Raw genomic sequence first — 18,651 nt, forward strand, 5'->3', positions numbered from 1 at the left:
TGTGTGTGTGTGTGTGTGTGTGTTTATGTACACTCTTTTTAACTTACAGAAGAGGCTCCCACTAGCCAGTTTGTGCCAGGTTAACAGTGTATTTTATATAAGATTTTGAGACCTGGGGAACATGAATGACCAAGTAAGACCAGCACTGGGGCGGGTCATGTCATGGCTATTGAGGTTGCCATGTGCTAAGCTGTCAAAGGTGGGAATTGGAAAAAAAGTTATTGCATTTTCTTCACATAAACATGTTGCCGTTTAGAATGTACTACATACGGCCTTTATAAACAAATGCAGGTGTTTTTGTTGAACCCGTAATCCCAATAAGAGGCCAAGATTCCCAGCACCCATTTGATAGTTAACCTGATTACTCGATACCTCATCCACCTTCGTGTGCCTTAGGGGACTCTGTGTCCTAACTGATGGTGACATGAGAGAACACCTGACCCCTGCAGTCATTTAGGTTCCTAGGTTTGCAAATTTGGTGAGAGGAGGATTGGATCTTATTTTTCACCTTTTGTGACAGGAAGGAGGAAAGAAGACAGGGAAGACAAAGAGAGGGTGAGAACATTTTAATACCAGGGGCTCATTTTGGTGACTCTAACCCCTAACCATCTGGGGAGGGAAGGAAGAGTGCTCAAAAGAAGACGACTCTTATGGGAAATGCCAGAAACAATGCATTTCCACCTGGCGTCATTTTTAAGTGCAAAAGAAGTACTTGCAAAATAGGTTTAAAAAATCAGAAGCACGTCTAAATCATAACATTTAAAATTTGTTTTTCAATATGAGACTACATAGGGCTGGGGATATAGCTCAGTTGGTAGAGTGCTTGCCTCACATGCCCAAGGCCCTGGGTTCAATCCCCAGCACTGCAAAAAAAAAAAAGAATAAAAAAAATATGAGACTACATAAAGGAACCCTTAATGGTAGTCATCTTGGTGAAATAAAATGGCCTTTGCTTTCAATATGTCATTCGTAAATAAATGTTGTATCACTTTAATATTTAGTCAGATTAAATACTTTTCTATTTAAGTGTATTTTATGGAAGCCTGATCAAGATTTCCTAAACTTAAAGTGTTTGTGGGAGAGTCTGGGGTCAATGAGAAACGGTGAGAGGGCCTCAGGACCAACACCCTTTTGTTCTGTTACCTTGGCTCACAGGGGGCTGAGCTGGTCCATTGTCCCCTTTGGAATGGGTCACATTCTGGCGTAGTGTGTCACTGGCAGCTCTGAACAAGGTTTTCCATGAGCTGATCAATTCATATCCTTCAGTAAGTTAGGCATACAGAATCTAACCAACTAGAATCTCCATTTATTGAGCCAGACCAGCAGAAATAGTGTCCACACCTTTTAAACCTCATCTTAGCCTCCTTCCAGGAGAAGAAGGAAGAGTGAGCAAGTAATCCTTCATCACGTTCAGGAGGGGGGTGTCTACAGATTTGTTTAAGAAGAGCTTATTGAGTATAAGTCTTGAATGGTAGTCATTCTAGAAATAACTCTTGCATAATCCTTTTAAAGAAATATATATATTAAATTCTCTTTTGGGTACTGCAATAGGAGGCATTGCACCCATCTGTTCACATGAAGTCTATTATTTCAAGCAAAATCCACGAGCTATTTGTTGGAATAAGTTAAGCTAGGAGGTGTGATTGACTCGACATGTCCATTCTCTGAGAAGCAACCGGGTTTGTGATGAACTTGAGATTCAAATGTGTCGGTCACAGAAGATCTCTGAATCATGGCAGTGCGTCTGTTTTGGATGGAACGACACGTGGTGTAGTTGATAAAAATATGGCAGTGTTTCCCACACGATTCCAGAGTACCAGCAATAATAAGTTGGCTTTATTGTGTTGTGTCATTCAGAGGGCTCTATCTGCTAGGATTTTATCACAGGGGTAGAAAACTTGAGATTTGAAGCAAAGTAAGAAAAGCAACCTAATATGTGCATTCACTAGGAAGTGTCCATACTTTTGCTACAGCTATAAAAGAAAAACAGCAAACAAATCATACCATCTGGCTCTAATTCCCCACTGAGGTGCGTCTATACATACAATGCCATCCGACGTGCTGCAGGTCAAACAGGAAAGATCTTTTGTAACAGTTGGTCACCACGGTATTGGAGCTGATAGTTAACAGATATGGAGAAGCTCTAAGACTACGTACATGGGACAATATTATCTCATAGAATTCCATGAAAAATAAAACCAACAACCCAATGTGCCCGCCGTTCCCTGGTTCTTTGGCGCTCTCTCCAGTCGTGTCGATGGCGTCCATACCCGATAGGTGCCACACACGTCTCCCTCCAGTCGCCGTGGGGGCTAGAGGCCTCAGAGAAGTGGCATCGAGTGAGAGGGCTCTTTAAAAACTCCTTGTCCTTTTCTTTTCTTTTCCAATTTATAGGACACCAAAAAGAAATATTATGTGAACACAAACTAGTTACTACCACAGCCCATTAAAAGCTGACTCTATGCAAAATTAAGAGAACGTTGGAGGCTGTATGGATGTACATCAGTTTTTCTCAAGAAAAAATATCCACATTCTAAGGGCTCTTAAAAATGTAGAAAACTTGCCCTGTTACCACGGGTTTTTAGAACACCTCTAAACACGCACAAAATAAGACAGATATTACCTACAAATTCAACCATTGCTTAAACTCTAAAAGCATTTTCTGTATTATTTTGTTTTGATACGGAAGGGGGAACTCAGCTATAAAGAAATATTAAAAATTATTTTTATAGTGATCAGTCTCAAGAATATTCTGTCGCTTGCCTTCCCCAACTTGTGCTGATATTTTAAGGATGTGCTCAGGAGTATGAAGCGGGGTGCTCTTGTCCCTTTCTCTTCTCCCTACCAGTCCCCCCTCCCTATCCCATAGGCAAACTGCCACCCCTCAAATGAGCCATTCCTTTTTGCTCTCATCAATGGTCTCTGTGAAATTGGGGTCGTTGTTCATGATGGCCGCGTCGGCGCTCTCTGCGGACTCGGCTCCCTTGGCTTCGTTGGTGTGGTAGGTGCCCTTGTGACGGAACATGTACCGGATGAGGAAGACCAAGGTGCAGAGGATGGTGAAGATCACCACGGCAATGACCCCTGCGGAGACGGGAGAAGTACCAGAGGTTAAGCACCTGCTGACCCCATCCAGAAAAACAGACCCAGACCGCAACCACCACGACAATGACAGGCGTGTTTTGGGTCACAAAGGGGCAACAGGAGCAACAAAGGCAACCCACAGTGACAAGGATAGTGGACGAAACATACGGAGCATCGGCTTCCCACCCTGGACAGCAGGTGGTGCCTGAGAACAGAGAGCCCCAGAGATGAATTTTTGTGCTTTGCCTGGTTTTCTGACTGGTAGCGATTTCTGGACAGCAGTGTAGGGAGGGGATGTATAAGAAAAGCACAGGGGCTGGCGTCGTGGCTCAGTGGTAGAGCACTTGCCTAGCATGTGTGAGGCCCTGGGTTCGATCCTCAGCACCACGTAAAAATAAATAAAATAAAGGTATTGCGTCCATCTACCACTAAAAGCAAGACATTAAAAAAAAAATAAGAAAAGAAAATTGGTTCTCCTAAGTGATGGGCAGGGGAGAGAGAGGATGTGCACAGCAAGACCTCTGAGTCCCTGGATCCGTGGCTGAATACAAACACGTGCTACAAGGCTAGGCAGAGCACAGTGACTCAGGAGTGGTGAACGGGGCTGGAGGCGCTCAAGTTTCCACCAAACAGTGGAGAGACACCACTGAACAGCCAGAGCAGGTTCTGTAGATTATGAAGATGTTTTACTGAAACAGGCCTAGAGTAGAGGCTACTCAAAATTTTCCCTTAAAAACTTTGAAAGGGACTAAATATCAAGTTGCTTAAGACTTAATTGCCTGCCCAAACAAACCTCAGCATTCATTAAACTAAGACAATAAAACCCCCAAACTCAGGGTGACATTAATAAATATTAGCACCCAATAGAAAACTACCAAGCGAGGAAAAAAAAAAAAAAAAAAAAAGTAGGAAAATGTCACTCAGCCAGGAGAAAAATCGGTCAATCAGGAGATTTAGAAACGACAGGGATAGTGGAGTTAGCAGATAAGGACCTAAGCAGACCTAATGTGGAGTAGCTACATTAATATGAGAGAACAGATGAGGTTATTAAAAGGAACAAAGAGCATTTGCTAATGACAAAAGTCAGTTTTCCAAGACACACGACTTCAGATGTGTGCATGCCTGATAGCACATGAGTGAAGACCGGAGGGAGGGTGAGCCAGTTCACCATCACAGTTGGAGATGCCAACACTCATGTGTTTGTATCGATAGAACAACTAAACAAAGTCAGTAAGAATCTACAACACCTGCACAGCACCGCGTCAGGTTTAACAAGCTGCAGACTGGGAGAGAATACTTACAATACTCATGTCTGACCAAGGACTTGGATCCAGAATATAAAAAGGACTCTTATAATTCAATAGAAAAAGTCATCTAATCCACTTAAAAAGATAGAGAAAGATTTGAAGAGACACTTTAGCAAAGATTCGCACATGGCAATAAGCTCATGAAGAGATGCTCAACACGAGTCACCAGATAGATGGTGCACATTAAAAGCACAGAGATACAAAGACTCATCCACAAGAGTGGATAAATAAGAGGATTGACAATACCAAGAGTTGGCAAGATTGTGGAGCAACTTGAGCTCTCAGGTATTCTTTGTGGGGCTGTTAATGATTCAATCACATTGGAAGACTTTAGGGCAGTGTCATGGTCTGTATGTAAGATGCCCCTCCATAGCCCCTGTGTTAATGTAGAAGGTGAAATGAACGCTTAGATGCAGCCTCGTCGGTGGATTAACCCATTTGATGATTAATAATTTAAATGGACTGAATGGTAACTGTGGGCAGGTTGGGCATGACTGGATGGAGGGGGTTACTAGGGTGTAGCTTGGGAATTATATGTTTGTCCTTGGCTCCTCAAGCTCTCTCTCTCTCTCTCTCTCTCTCTCTCTCTCTCTCTCTCTGCTTCCTGGTTACCCTGAGGTAAGCAGATTTACTCTGCCACGTCCTTCTGCCATGATGATCTGCCTCACCTCAGGCCCAGAGCAATGAACTTGGGTGATCATGGACTGAACCTCTGAAACTGTGAGCCCAAAATCAACTTTTCTTTCTCTAAGTGGTTCTTGCCTGCAAGAAAAAGTTAGCATGGGCCGTTTTTATAAAGTTAAATATCCACTTTTCATAATATCCAGTGATTGCCTGGCTAGGAATTACCAAAGAGAAATGAAAACTTATGGTCTCTCCAGACTTGTCTAAGAATATTCTTAGCAGCTTTATTCATAATAGCCCAGATCTGGAAACAAACCAACAAGCTATCAACAGGTAAGTGGATAAAGCAAATTATGGTTTATCCATTTGATGGAATACGACTTGGCAAGAAAATAAATGGACTATTGACAGATGCAGCAATGTGGGTAGATCTCGAAACATTATGCCAAGTGAACAAAGAAAGGCAGGAAACATTACATACGCTCAGGTTCCAGTTACGGAAAGCTAGGGAGACAAAATCCATCTATAGTGACAACGGCAAACCAGAGGCGGCTTGGGCCGGGAGTGGGACAGAGGAGGACAGAGCAAGTGCACAGGGCACTCAAGGGCTGCTCAGGGGTGGGTATTCTGCCTGCTGTGCTGGTGGACGTGGATGTTCCCATTTGTCCCAAGCCATCTCCCTGCTGCACTGACAGGTGCACAGTATGCTTTACTTAAGTGGATTGTTGTAAAAAAGCCAAAGAGCAAAAGTCTGTCAGGATGGACACCTTGATGGTGTTGTTGCTGAGCTTTGGATAATGTGACTTGAGCACCTTTCTGAATGAATTTTAATTTTATAGCTGTATTTATTCCTTCAAGGTGTCTACTCTCTTCCTGTGGGAAGAAACGTACTGGCTGAGTGTGATGTCCCTGATATGCTTACGAGGTTGGCTCTACTCAGAGAGGCAGGGAACAGCTTTTTGGAATCAGACAGAAGCAGCAGGGAAAGAAGCAGATAATGGGTAACTGGGCTCTCAATGCTGATCCAAACCCAGGCCTGTGCTAGCAGAGTCAGAGTAACTCAGCAGCTGCCCAGGGGGAGAAGAAAGATTGGAATAGTTCACGTACCCTCACTGATTGATTTTGATAGTTTTTGTTAAGATGTCTGAAGTTGAATGGCAAATTCCTTCCCATTTTTCTAGTAAGCTATTCTGGAACATTTGGGATGTGGGAGGGTGAGAGTGAAAGGAGAAGGGACTAAAGAAATGTCCTGGGTATTGTCACTACTGCTTACCTAAGTACTCTGATTCTGTCTGGCTCACACCGAACATCGTTTTTACAACCCAGCATTAAAAAGTAGCTGGGTTATATTAATCACCAATTCTCAACCTTATTTCATAACCTTATGTCATATTTAAATGACAAATGAATAATATAAAAATCTAGACAATTCTTCCTCCCCTTTCCCAGGCTACTATTTTATTGAAAATTGTTGCGTTCCACAGGTGAGAAGCCGGTTCTCTATCACCCACCTCCAATGATAGCTGAGTTTCTGTTCACTCCATTTCTTATAGCTTGTCCTTGTCCTGGATTGTATGGGAAATCAGCACTAGCTGTAAGAAAGAAATGAAGAGCCAAGTGTAAGAGCCAAGTGTACCATTAATCCCACACAATTTGGTAGCTATTTTTTTTTTTCTTTGTGTTACTGGGGATCGAACTCAGTGCCTTGTGCTTGCGAGGCAAGCACTCTACCAGCTGAGCTATCTCCCCAGCCCTGGTAGCTATTTCTTTATACAACTCTTCGATACCGCTTACTTTCCTAAATGAAATTCCCACTTCAGATGACCCCCTCTTTTCTTTTCTCCCACAAGAATCCAAGAAATCTCCACCCCTGTTCTTGCTGTTTTTCTTTGCACAGGCCTAGGTAAACACTGGGTCATTTGAAGGAATACTAGGGAGTCCTAGAACCAAACCTCATAAAGATGAGCTAACTTTTTAGAATACAACTGGGCTGATTCCAGGAACCTCAACCCCTCGGGTACCAGATTCATGGCTGCTCTAGTCCCTCATGTACTTGGTTGTATATAATCTTCATAATCCTTTTGCATACTTTAAATGATCTCTAGATTGCTTATAATCCCTAACACAATTTAATGCTATGCAAATAGCTGTTTTATACAATACTGTTTAGGCAAAGAATGGCAAAGAAAAAGTCTGTGGTCTGTTGTGTGTTCAGTACAGATGCAGGTTTTTTATTTTTTATTTTTGTACTAGGATTGAACCCAGGGGATTTAAACACTGAGCCACATCCCCAGCACTTCTAAAATATTTTCTTTAGAGACAGGGTCTCACTGAGTTGCTTAGGGCCTCGATAAGTTGCTGAGGCTGGCTTTGAACTTGTGATCCTCCTGCCTCAGCCTCCTGAGCTGCTGACATTACAGGCATACACCACTGTACCTGGCAGTACAGATGTAATTTTTAAAAAATGCTTTCAATCTGCAGCTGTGGAAACCACATGGAAGGCTGACTGTGTTTTCTTACATTTGCTTGAAATCTGTTTCTCCACCATTTTTATTCCATGCACAACTGGTGGCATTGGATAGGTTTGTAGATGAGCTTTTTACAGCATTTGTTCAAAATACAATAATTTTCTTAAACTAATATTTTACGTGGGTCTAATAAAACACTATACACTTCATGAATTTGTAAAGGGGTAAAATTTCATAAAAGCTGAGAAAAATATTAATGGCTGAATCTTTTTCTCTTTCTCTATTACAAAAAGCAAGAACCTGTTGTGTTAAATTTAGATGCTTCTCTACCATAGAACAAATTTCAAGTATACAAAAGGCAAATAGAGAGTGAAGTATTTCTGTAGATCAGTGGAGCATCTATTATAGTTCATACAAACAGATTCAATTTCAAAAACTATTTTGCATTTATGGGATTTTGGTTTGGGAAGTAAAGGTAATTCTCCAGTGGAGGCAGCTTTTCCTTGAGTCAAACAGAAACAAACACCTTGTTCTAAAGCAGACCTGTTGCTGCTGGACAGCAGCAAATTAGTGCAGAAAATATTTTAAAAGTAAATGTTTGGTGTAATATAATGTATATACACCAAGAACACAGGCGGTTGTTATGAGTGACTTTGTTTTCTAAGGCTAATTTATTCCTGGCTAGAGACTTGCAAGAACCTTCGAGATACACAAACAAAGAGGGTAGTCCCCTTCTCCTAGAAATGTGGCAACCAAAGAGGGAGACTTCAGATTCCACCAGCAAGTGCAGTCTTTCTCTTTTATTATTATTATTTTTTTTTAGTCTTTTTCTTTTAGACTGGATATTCTTCCCAGGAAAATTATTCTTTCCTAGATGTATATCTTCCAGATGATCTCAGAAGCCTCCTGACCTCCCAAAGGGGGTCATGAGCCTTCAAACATGAACCTTCAAAATATATTAGGTATGGTAACAAAAATGCAATGGTGGTTCTGTTTTCCTATAATGTGATATTCATGACACCATGAAACGGTTTGCTTTTATGCCTCAGATAACGCAGCCCATGGACCTAGCATGGCTTCTCTCTGCTCCCAAACCTGCCTTGCATCTTTGGTACCAAAACTTAAAAAAACGCACAGGTACTTAGAGGCCTTGGTGGCCTCTCCCCAGTTACTGATATAAACAATAGTGGAAAGTGTGGACAAAGTGAAGTGACCTGAGATGACTCCAGGAGAATGGCAATGGCTACAGGACAGGATTGCCATGAGACTGAACTCTGGGGTACGGGGACGAGGGTGCCATGGGGTGTACTTCTCTCACACCCCTTCCCTGAGGGGCCACTTTTCCCACTCAACATTCTGGACCAACAGATCCCAGTGCTTCAGGTCAGTGTGTCTTTGCTTGTCTGGGTGACGCTGTCTGTCTGGACATCTGGTCTACCTTTCCTCTCTTTGTCCATCAGATTTTACCTCTTTCCTGAATGCATCCTCAGACCCCTCAGATTAAGTGACTGACCCTCTTTGATGGCTTTGATCTTCATTCTTATCACTCCTTACTGGGTCGTTGTCCTCCTAAAGGCAGGGGCCCACCTTAATGATGTTTGCAGTTTTAATGAATAATAATGTACCAGCAGGAGCTTAATGGATGTTCATTGACTTGTATAATTGCAATCAGTCCATTAAACATGGGTAAACATTTGTATAGCCTTTCCAATAATCACCCTCTGTGCAAGTATAATTTTAAAAGTAGCTGCCTATTCTCAACTAAAATCTTAAAACAAGTCAGTGTTCTTATTCTTCCCCACCAAAAGAAATGAACTTGTTGGATACAGAAAAGATATTAATGATTCTTTGTCCAATAGACTTTGGTAATTGTTAGAAAACTATTAGTGGAAAAGCCTCAGGTCAAAAGAAACCCTTATGAAATTTGAGGGCAGAATTCTGTGTTTTTTTTTTTTTTTTTTTTTTTCATGAGCATCCCTGTTTTCTTGGCTTTATTTATAGCTTAAGCCTGGTTGTCCTAATGCATGGGAATGCTCAGTCCCTTGAGGCAATGCTACTTTATTCTGGCAAGTGGAGCAATTGCTATTTTGATAGATAAATTTCATGGTAACTGTCCTTTCCCCTGGGTACCGACATCCTCTTGGAAATGCATGCAGAGAAAAATGGTGGCCAAGAAACACGACTGTATGACAAAGCTCATTCGTGGCACACGCTCTTTTCTGTTAACTTCCATGTTCCCCCAGCCATTTGCTGGGAAAATGGAGCAATTTCAGGGTCTTGCAGTATTAAGGAATACATATTTTGGGAAACACTGAGTAGGTCTGAATTTAGAGTGTTAATTCAAAATAGACCAGATAGATATTAACATATCTCAGGACCAGACCTGCATCCTGTAAGCAGAGACTGTGTTCAACACGCACTTCTGGATTGCCCAATGACACTACATGATGGTAACCACCAAGCAGGGCGCCGTCCCAGCACTGATTTAATTTCTGTGTATTTCCCTTGCTCATGTCCTTCTGTGCATCTGGTCATCCCCGGTATTGCTCCCACAGACCATGTTCCCTTTGCACCTCCCAAGGATGGGCTTCCTTCCCCTTCTCTACCCAGCGCAGGCCAGCAGGACATGTTTTTGGAGGAACTGATGAGGGGAGAGTCTGCTCCCGGGAGCAGGCTTAGTAAATAGCCTGGCCGAGGCGTCAGAGCCCGGCACTCATGCACTGCACCCTTCTCACCCACAGAGAAGGCAAACATGTGACAGGTCCCCAGACACGGTCACTCCTGCACTCCAACACACAGGTGTTCTTCAGATGTCTTCTGAGTGGGAAGCAGTCAGAGAGCTCATCCCTGGTACGTTTCCCCTTTCCCTTCCTCCATTTTTAGGCTGGGAAAAACCCGAGAAATAACAACCAAATCTACTCTGTAAGGGCAAGTCTAGTACAAAAGTTCCTCATAATTACACAGATAGAGTAGAACGGTTATGAATTGGAAGTAGTTGAGGAAAAGCCTTCTCTCCTTCACCCCAAACTACTGAAAATATGACTGCTGTATCCCTCTCCTAAGGGCGTTTTGCTCTTCCTCCTACTACGTTCTCAGAAGGTCTTATCACACAAGCAGGATGGCAGTCTTGCTAGCGCATCCCGTGCTGTGTGCTGGGCAGGGCCCAGTGGGGTGTCCTTCCCTTGGCAGCTGACACAAGCAGGACTGGCCAAGGCCAGGGACAAGTTCTAAACTCCATACAGCTCGCCATACAGGCAGTTTACATGTGCTGAGTGGTGGACTCTAAATCCTAGCAGTACATGGAGAGCCGTTGCTTGGACTGTGCTATCCTCACCCCTCCAACCCTCTGGGGCCCAGTCTACACCCAAAGTTCTATCGCCACAGAACAACTCTCAAAGGCAAAAAAGTTGCAAGAATGGCAAAATACCCAGAGGTTTGTTATGATGGACTCCACCTGGAAGCATTTTCCTTTTATTTTATTTATTTACTTATTTATTGTGTGATGCTGGGGTTTGAACCCAGGGCCTTGCGTGCATGCTAGGCAAGTGCTCTCCCACTGAGCCACCTCCCCAGCCCCATCACTTCCCTGTGATGTGCAGTACCGAAAGTAAATGAACACAACGTTCAGATTTCAAGGACAATCTGTTTAGGGAACGATCATGGCACCTTTCATAAGCCAGACACTGTTCTAAGTCATTTCTCTCATTAGGTCCTCCTGGGGACCCTGTGAGGTCACCCACGAGCAGCCACTCGTTTTCCCGTTTATCTATAATCCCTGCGAGCTTGCTTGAGGTACGAATGTGGTAGAACCAGAATTTGGCCTCAAAAAGTTTACTCCAGAAGCCACCTAAACCCTTAGTAAGGGGTGTTAGAAGAACAGGGCTCAGTCTACACTGGCTGTGTGCCCTAATCAGCATCGTTGGGTGGTCAAGGAGACCTGCTAAGCCTGGTTGCTCCCCCTGCTGTGCTTGGGGTGAATGTGGAGATGGACAGAAGCCCTTTGCTATCAGCAAGCTTCTGACGGCCCCTGTCTTTCTTCAAGAGCCGGAGAACATTTCACACAATGGCAGCACCGGTTCACTGTGTGCCAGCCTAAGAATTCGGAACCAGTGTGGTGGAAGGAGAAGCCTGGGCGGGCTCAGACAAGCACCCTCCGGCTTCAAAGGTCCAGGGATGGTGCTGATGGTGCCTTAAGACAGCACTGCCAGTGTGATTTTGGATGGCGCTCGTAGCACATGAGAAACTAATCAAAGAACTCTCAAGGCCCGTGCTTAACTACTAGAAATGGACTTAAAAGGCCTTCGTAAGATCAGGATATTAAAAAGATCTGAATTCTTCAGCCTCCAATTTCTCACTGATCCCAGAGAAAAGGTGGGAGGAAGAATGGAGTAAAGCATTTTCTGCTACAGAAGATAATTTCGGCGGTTGTTGTTCTTATTTACTAAGTTTCAAAATACAGAAAATTATAGACTTTAGGCTCAGAAACCAATTACAAATAAAACACATTTAAGTGCACATAAAAATAAATTGAGATTATCTACCATAAAACCTCCCCACATGAAAGGCTCTAAAAGCTTCAGGTTGTCACATATCAGAGACGAAACAATTAGATGGGATCTGACATCTCCTAGAGAAGATATCTCCATGGAAACCACTGGTGCTTTAGCATCAAAAGTGATAATTTGAGGCACTTCAACACAACTGCTGCTATTAATTATAATTTAATTTAAATTGCAGCATTAGTTTTGCAGGCAGGATGAATCGACGCCCTTGTTCTTCCCGGTTTCTTTGTTGCGTTTTCATTTTCTCTTTTCAAATCTGAGTTATATGGGCAGAAAATGATTTTTTTCTCAATTAATTTGTCTAGCCACTCACTATTGATGGATGTTTCAGAGATAGGAAAACAAATGGCTATTCCCTAAGATGCAGGTTTATGAAACATTCTTTTCTTTTTAAAATTTATCTTATTTGTTCTAATTAGTTGTACATGACAGTAGAGCATATTTATACATTTTGTTAGATCATATGTACATGGAATGTCATCTCCCATTCTTCCGATTGTACATATTGCAGTGTCACATCGGTCATGCAGTCACACAAGCACATGAGGTAATGATGTCTGTTTCACTCTGCTTCCTTCAATGTTCTTTTATTTTAAAGAGGATACTGCTGATCACACTTTCAGGAGGAGAGGCTTCTCAGTGTCAGCAGGTGTTTATGTGGGGAGAACAGCACGTGGTGTGTACCTGTGTGGCCCCGATGGCATTTGATATCTTTATCCTTCACCTCAGCTTCTAACAAAAGCTAGCCACCAGAATGTCCCATTTCGAATGGGGAAGAAATTTTGCATTTTCGACTTCTGACTTGAGAAGTTAAAAAGTCAGACGTTACCAGCTCCTTAAAGGAGAGGGGAAGGGCAGTCACTTGCATGATTGTCCAAGATCCAGTGGTTAAATGAGTGAAATGTAACAGCATGAACGAACTTGTCATCATTCGCTACATGTCATAGTTGTTTAGACAATACCAGCTTTTCTGTGAAAGGACTGAAAGAGCAATCGAATTTGTAATCTTTCTTCCTTTCATCCTTTTCTTGGTGAAATTCTGAATCTTCTTAATTGCCTTTCAAGAAAAAGATTTCCTGCTGTGCCCAGACGAGGGTGACTTTGCATTCTCCTGTCAGATGAACTGTAAACAGGTATTTTAACTGAATGTAGAGCATTACTGACACTCAGGCTTTGTATTTCATAAAATAAACCAAGAGAAGATAGATGGTATCTATTTTCATGTAGGACAAGTAGGTCTTGCTATTTCTCAGGTGGGCAAATTGTTCATTCTTGCATTTTGGTCATGATTGTTTATAAATCAATCACCAAAGGTATTGCTGGATAATGTGGTGATAGATTGTTACAGCTAGCACTTACAGATTTCTCTTCTTTCTAGATCTGAGCAGGTGAAAACCAGAACAGACTGTGATTAGGTCAAAGCCCTGTGGCTGGCAGGTACCAGTGTCACCAGGACCCGGACTGTGTCCTTGGATTTCTCATTCTGCCGTCTTCCTGTAGCTCTTGGACATCTTGCACGTCCGGATCACAGCCCAAGGGCAAGGGCTGTGGAGCTGGCTGCGTGGTCCTGGCACGCTCCTCTTGTTGAAGTCGGTTGTCACTTCTGTCCCTGTCTGCCGCAGGGTGTTTATAAATTCCTGTGGACCTTAACAGGAGTGCGGGAATGAAGCACCCCGAGTCTGGGGGGATGTGATAAATTTGGGAAGTTCCATTCAAACCCCAACTAGGGAGACACTGTTTGTCCTACTGTGTGGTTTTTGGACCATACTTGGGGAGAGGGTTGGAAGGGGTGGGGAGGACAGTGAGTTATTCCCTTCAGGTACTGTCACTTCCTGGGTAAATAGGGCCCCTGGGTGTTAGAATAAGTCTTTGCCCTGTTGCCTGGTGTTCCTTGGCCTTAGGAAAGTTACTATACCTCTTTAAGCTTTTTCTGTCTCCAATACCTCATTCTGATGTATCTTGGGGGAAAGCAAATTGATTTCTAAGTGCTTTGGTTCAGAACTTTCAAACAGGCAGGCGCATGCCAATCACCCCATCTCGTTAAAATGCAGATTCTGACTGAGCTGGTGTGGGGTGGGGCCTGGGGGGTCTGTATTTCTAACAGGCTCCCGGAGAGCTTGAATACACAGCTCCCTTTGACTCACAGGACTTTAATTGAGACCCTTGGTGGTTCCTATCTCCAGCTGTTCTTGTGTGCATGTATTTTAATTTAATGTGCTGCCTGAGAGGGAATGGAAATGATTCCTTCTGAGAACCTGGATTTTTTTTTTCCCCTGGATGAGTCATTTGTGCTTTTAATGATCTGGATGCCAGAATGCACCACGGTTCCATTTTTTCAGCTCTCTTTCTTCTTAGTGTTGTGAAAGTTGTAATGGGAATACTGCTTTAATTTCTGATTGGAATTTTTCAGTGTTTTTAATGTCAGGGCGAAAGTCTCTTACTAATCCACATTAAGATCAGTTTAAAGCAAAATGGGCAAGGAGTTTAATAAGCAGTTATCTTAGGTATGTCCGTGAATACCTTCCTGGTTCAAAACAAAAGTCTTTAGTTTTCTAAAGCAAGTGCAGAATTTTGGGACAGTGGAATGCAGGTTCTCGATGTATTCAAGGGCATAAATGAAAGAGATACATTATTAAATATCCTGGGTTGTTGTTTTTCTGGAGTTTATGGACTTGGTTTTTGAAAAGGATTTTTGTTTCCTTGCTGCTGGTTCTTGCCTGGGTGGGGGTTGCATAGTGATGGAACTTGCCAGCTCAGGGTGGAAATGGCATATTATGGTATGTCAAATATCCCAGTGCACCAGAGTGACTGTCCATGGCTTTATGAAATGCTGGCCGGGGGTCTGGATGGTCACTAAGCCTGGTGAGCCCACCTGCTCTGTGGGAGTCTTAGCTAAGAGAATCCTTGGCTTCCTTATCAGCAAAGCAGTGTTAGCCAGAATTGGCTGCCTGCAGGATTGTGGAAACGGCCTCAGTTTCCAAAAAGTGGTTGAGAAAATAAGGATAGGAGGAAGGGGAAAGCAACTGGTCACAGTGAGGAAGCACAGATGGGCATTTTAAGGGATTCCAGATGTCTTTCATCCTTCCTCGTGGACAGGGATTGGCAGGGTTCTAAGAGGGGAGCCTTCAGGAGACTGTGGCTCTGTCCCCTTCAGGTTTCTGCTAAGAAACAGCCCTGGGGCAAGTATCAGAGAAGGCTTTGGACACCTGGGATTTATGGCTTGGGAACTTGAGAAGAATCACATTTCAGTCTTCTGAGACCTGATTAGATGAGTTCCGTCACTGTGGGGACTGTCAGGTGTGGCCGTCATTTTGGGAATCAGGCAAAGAGGAGGGGTCCTTCCACTGCTCCTCTGTGCAGGTTCCCAGTCAATTCAAAGGCCATGATTTACAAATGGTTCTCCTGGAAACAGCTACTGAATGGCTTTTGTCACCATCATATGTCTGTCAAGGAGTAAAGAGTAAAATGCATTTTAAAATACCCTTGATCTTCCACTGCAGCCTCTGCCTCCTCTGTGCAGAAGCTGCAGCCTCGGGCTTGAGGTGATTAACATGCTCCTGCTCTTTGGACAGGTTCTGCCCATATTTATGGGCTGTCTGTGCGACAGTCACTATTTCTTCAGAATGTGAAACTGGCCCTTTTTGTTTCTAAGTTTCCAGAAACTGGTACCTGGAGGAGGAGGGCTGCTGAGAACACAGTGGCACGTGCCCAGCTCGTAACCGCTGGCAGACCCTGCTCCACCGAGTGATCCACCAAGGACGTGGGGGTGAGCACACATAAGTGCTTTTAAAAATTAATCCTGCACATATATTAAGTCTTCTATCAATGCCCCTTTGGGTCCTTGGTTTTGAAATATTCTTTTCAGTTGCATTAGCACTAGCAAAAACTTATAATTCTGATCCCAAGACAATGCCTTTTATTCGAAGACAGCTGAGTTCAGAAATTGAATATAAAAGCCCCATGGCTCAATATATTTCCATTATCATTTGAACTATTTTCTTCTCAAATGAACGGTAGAGCTCAGAAGGCAAATGTCTTTGCTTGTTGGTTGGTGGACAGGCTAATGATCATCAGAGAAACCCATAAAACAAGCTCTCCTGGGTTGTTAAAGCTGCCCAGGGCTTCCCCACAAACCAATGCCCTGGTGCTGGCTCATACTGTCACAAAGGTACTGTGACGAGCTCCTAGCAGAAGCCATGCCGCTCAGTCACATTTCTTCTCAGTCATGTCAACAATGTGAAAAAATATCTCATTGGCTTCAGCAGCCTTGAGGATGATTTAGTCCTATTGGGGGAAAAAAAAGTAAAGTGGAAAAAAAAAAAAGAGGTGTGTTTAGCAGCAGGGATTTTACCTCCACATCTGCACATTATACACCATTCTGGACTTCTCTATCACCATGGAAGGATGAAAAAAAAGATAGCAAAGTAGGTCTGAATAAAGAAGTGAAACACTTTTTATGTTTAAATTCAAAATTTTCATTAGAAGGGCTGGGGATGTAGCTCAGTGGTTGAGCCTTTGCTGAGCATGTGTGAGACCCTGAGTTCTCTTTCCCAGTACTGGAAAAAAAGGTCATTAGGAAAAAACTATAAATAAGTCAGGGCAACTGAACTTTAGACTGGACTGTGCTACTCTCTGTACACTTTTGAGCAAAGTGCTCTGAACCCAGCAGTCCAATCAGTGAAAATCCTGCCTGCACACTAAGAATCTCCTGGGATGGAAAGCAGCCATCAGGATTTCTACAAAGCTCTCTAGGTGGGTTTGCTGTCTGGCAGGGTTGACCACACCACTGCAGCTTATTCAATGTTTGCAGAGGGAACAGGTGCATTTATTTTCTCTGGGAGGCATTTTTCTTATCTTTAAAATATGGCTAAAAATGTCCAGTTAGCCTACCTTTTGGGGTCACCATCAGGATAAAACAAAATCATGCATTGAAAGAAGTTTGGCAAGTGAAGTCATTTACAAAATCATCATTACTTTTGTTTGTATCCTTTCCAGTTTTCTTAAAGTTAAAATTCCTAAGTAAATGACGGAGACCATTTTTAGCTTTTTCTAAGGAGGATTTTCAAAGCGATTCATCTTATCCTCTATCTTTGAAATAACTGCATCCCGCATTCTTATGGATTTCAATGTACATTTATACTTCAACACAAACTAGATTAAAATTTTTTAAAAAGCCTTTCATGGTTGCTCCTAGGCAAAAACTCAAGAGCAGGATCAAGAATCTGCCCGTGTCTTTAGACTTTCTGAACCGTCTGAGAGCAGGTGGAATCATCCACAGAACTCAGAGGAATGAAGCTACTGATCATTTACTCATTATCTGCATCTTCATAGCAACTTTCCTTTGAAAACCATGTGATCATGGCTCAAAAAGATAATCTGGATCATGTTTCTGCCACTTTTGAGGCCACGGGCAAAGACACAAGGTGGAACTGGCATTTATTCCCCAGTGGGACGGGCAGGGATCCCCCTGGGAGATTCACCCAGCAATTCTACAGCGGTCTTTTAAAATGATGAATTGGCAAAAGAAGTGATGCTCATCATTTGGAGGGGTTTGTGCTACCCTGACCGTCCTTGTCGCTCAGCGATGTGAGGCCAGAAGAGATGCCTCTGTGAGATGCAAGGAACCTCAGAATGGGGAAGAGGAGGAAGCCTGCAGGTGGAGGACCAGGAACTGTGGAGCTCAACATCCTGCAACCCAAGAAAGGAGTCAACGATGGATACTGCAACCTACTGGTCAGTGGTTCTGCCATCAACAGAGAAGTCACCATAGCAACGGGTACTTCTGGGTCGCCTGCACTTAGCCAGCCCACGTGACGAGGTTAACAGCTGAAGAGACTGTCAGGCACAGAGCTAGGAAACGCATCTCTAAGTGTTCTACCAGGTGGAGTGGGGGCTGGTCTGGAGAGAAGGGGACAGGATCCTCCCCTGAATGGGGCTCACACTCCATTGCAGGGGAGGAAGGGAAAGCAAGCTAGAAGGAGAGGTAGAGGAAAATCGCCAGTGAAGGAAAAACCCACAGAAAGGTGGAGACAATGGCTTTAGAAATTGTACCAAAGCTGGATGTTTGTGCCCTTTGAATTTTTAACAGTGGTGTTTCGGAGAGTTGGAAGCCTGGTTGGAAAGGGATAGAAGAAGCCTGGAGGGAAGGCAGCCCCTGACCCAGGCATGCATGTCCAGGAAGAGCACCTCTAAGCAGTGGGTGCCCACGAGGCGTGCAGAGCTGCGAGGGAATCGGACCCTGCTGTCTTCCTTCTCCGCCACTTACATGACATTCTGCTCTTGGGCACAGCTGCAATGTGGCTGAGCCCTGGAGGGGCACATTCCTCCACTGCTTCTCAGAACTCAAGCCTGCCAATCTGCCCTTCCAGACATGTGGACAGGCTGTGGTAACTCAAGTCAGTCTCTAAGCTCTTCCCAGGTCGCTTAGGTAAAAGCCTAGTTAAAACCCCCCACGTCGGGCTGGGGAGATAGCTCAGTCAGTAGAGTGCTTGCCTTGCAAGCCCAAGGCCCTGGGTTCAATCCCCAGCACCCAAAAACAAACAAACAAACAAACATAAACCCCTCCATGTTAGGACAGTGCATCTAGAGTGAGATCGCACACCTGAA

At 43.5% G+C, this 18,651-nt stretch overlaps 1 protein-coding gene across 1 annotated transcript in view; it reads right to left on the minus strand.

The window, feature by feature from the left end:
* Positions 1–870: 870 nt before the first annotated feature.
* The window catches only part of Cntnap2 (contactin associated protein 2), a 1,961,892-nt gene continuing 1,944,111 nt past the window's right edge, over positions 871–18,651 (minus strand). The window contains exons 23-24 of the mRNA XM_047561468.1: positions 6,527–6,607; positions 871–3,084 (exon numbers count right to left, since the gene is read on the minus strand). Of these exons, the coding sequence (XP_047417424.1) occupies positions 2,885–3,084; positions 6,527–6,607 (281 nt within the window). The 3' untranslated portion in view covers positions 871–2,884. The remainder of the gene's footprint in view (positions 3,085–6,526; positions 6,608–18,651) is intronic.

Source organism: Sciurus carolinensis, chromosome 8 (assembly GCF_902686445.1).
Source record: "Sciurus carolinensis chromosome 8, mSciCar1.2, whole genome shotgun sequence".
NCBI lineage: Eukaryota > Metazoa > Chordata > Mammalia > Rodentia > Sciuridae > Sciurus > Sciurus carolinensis.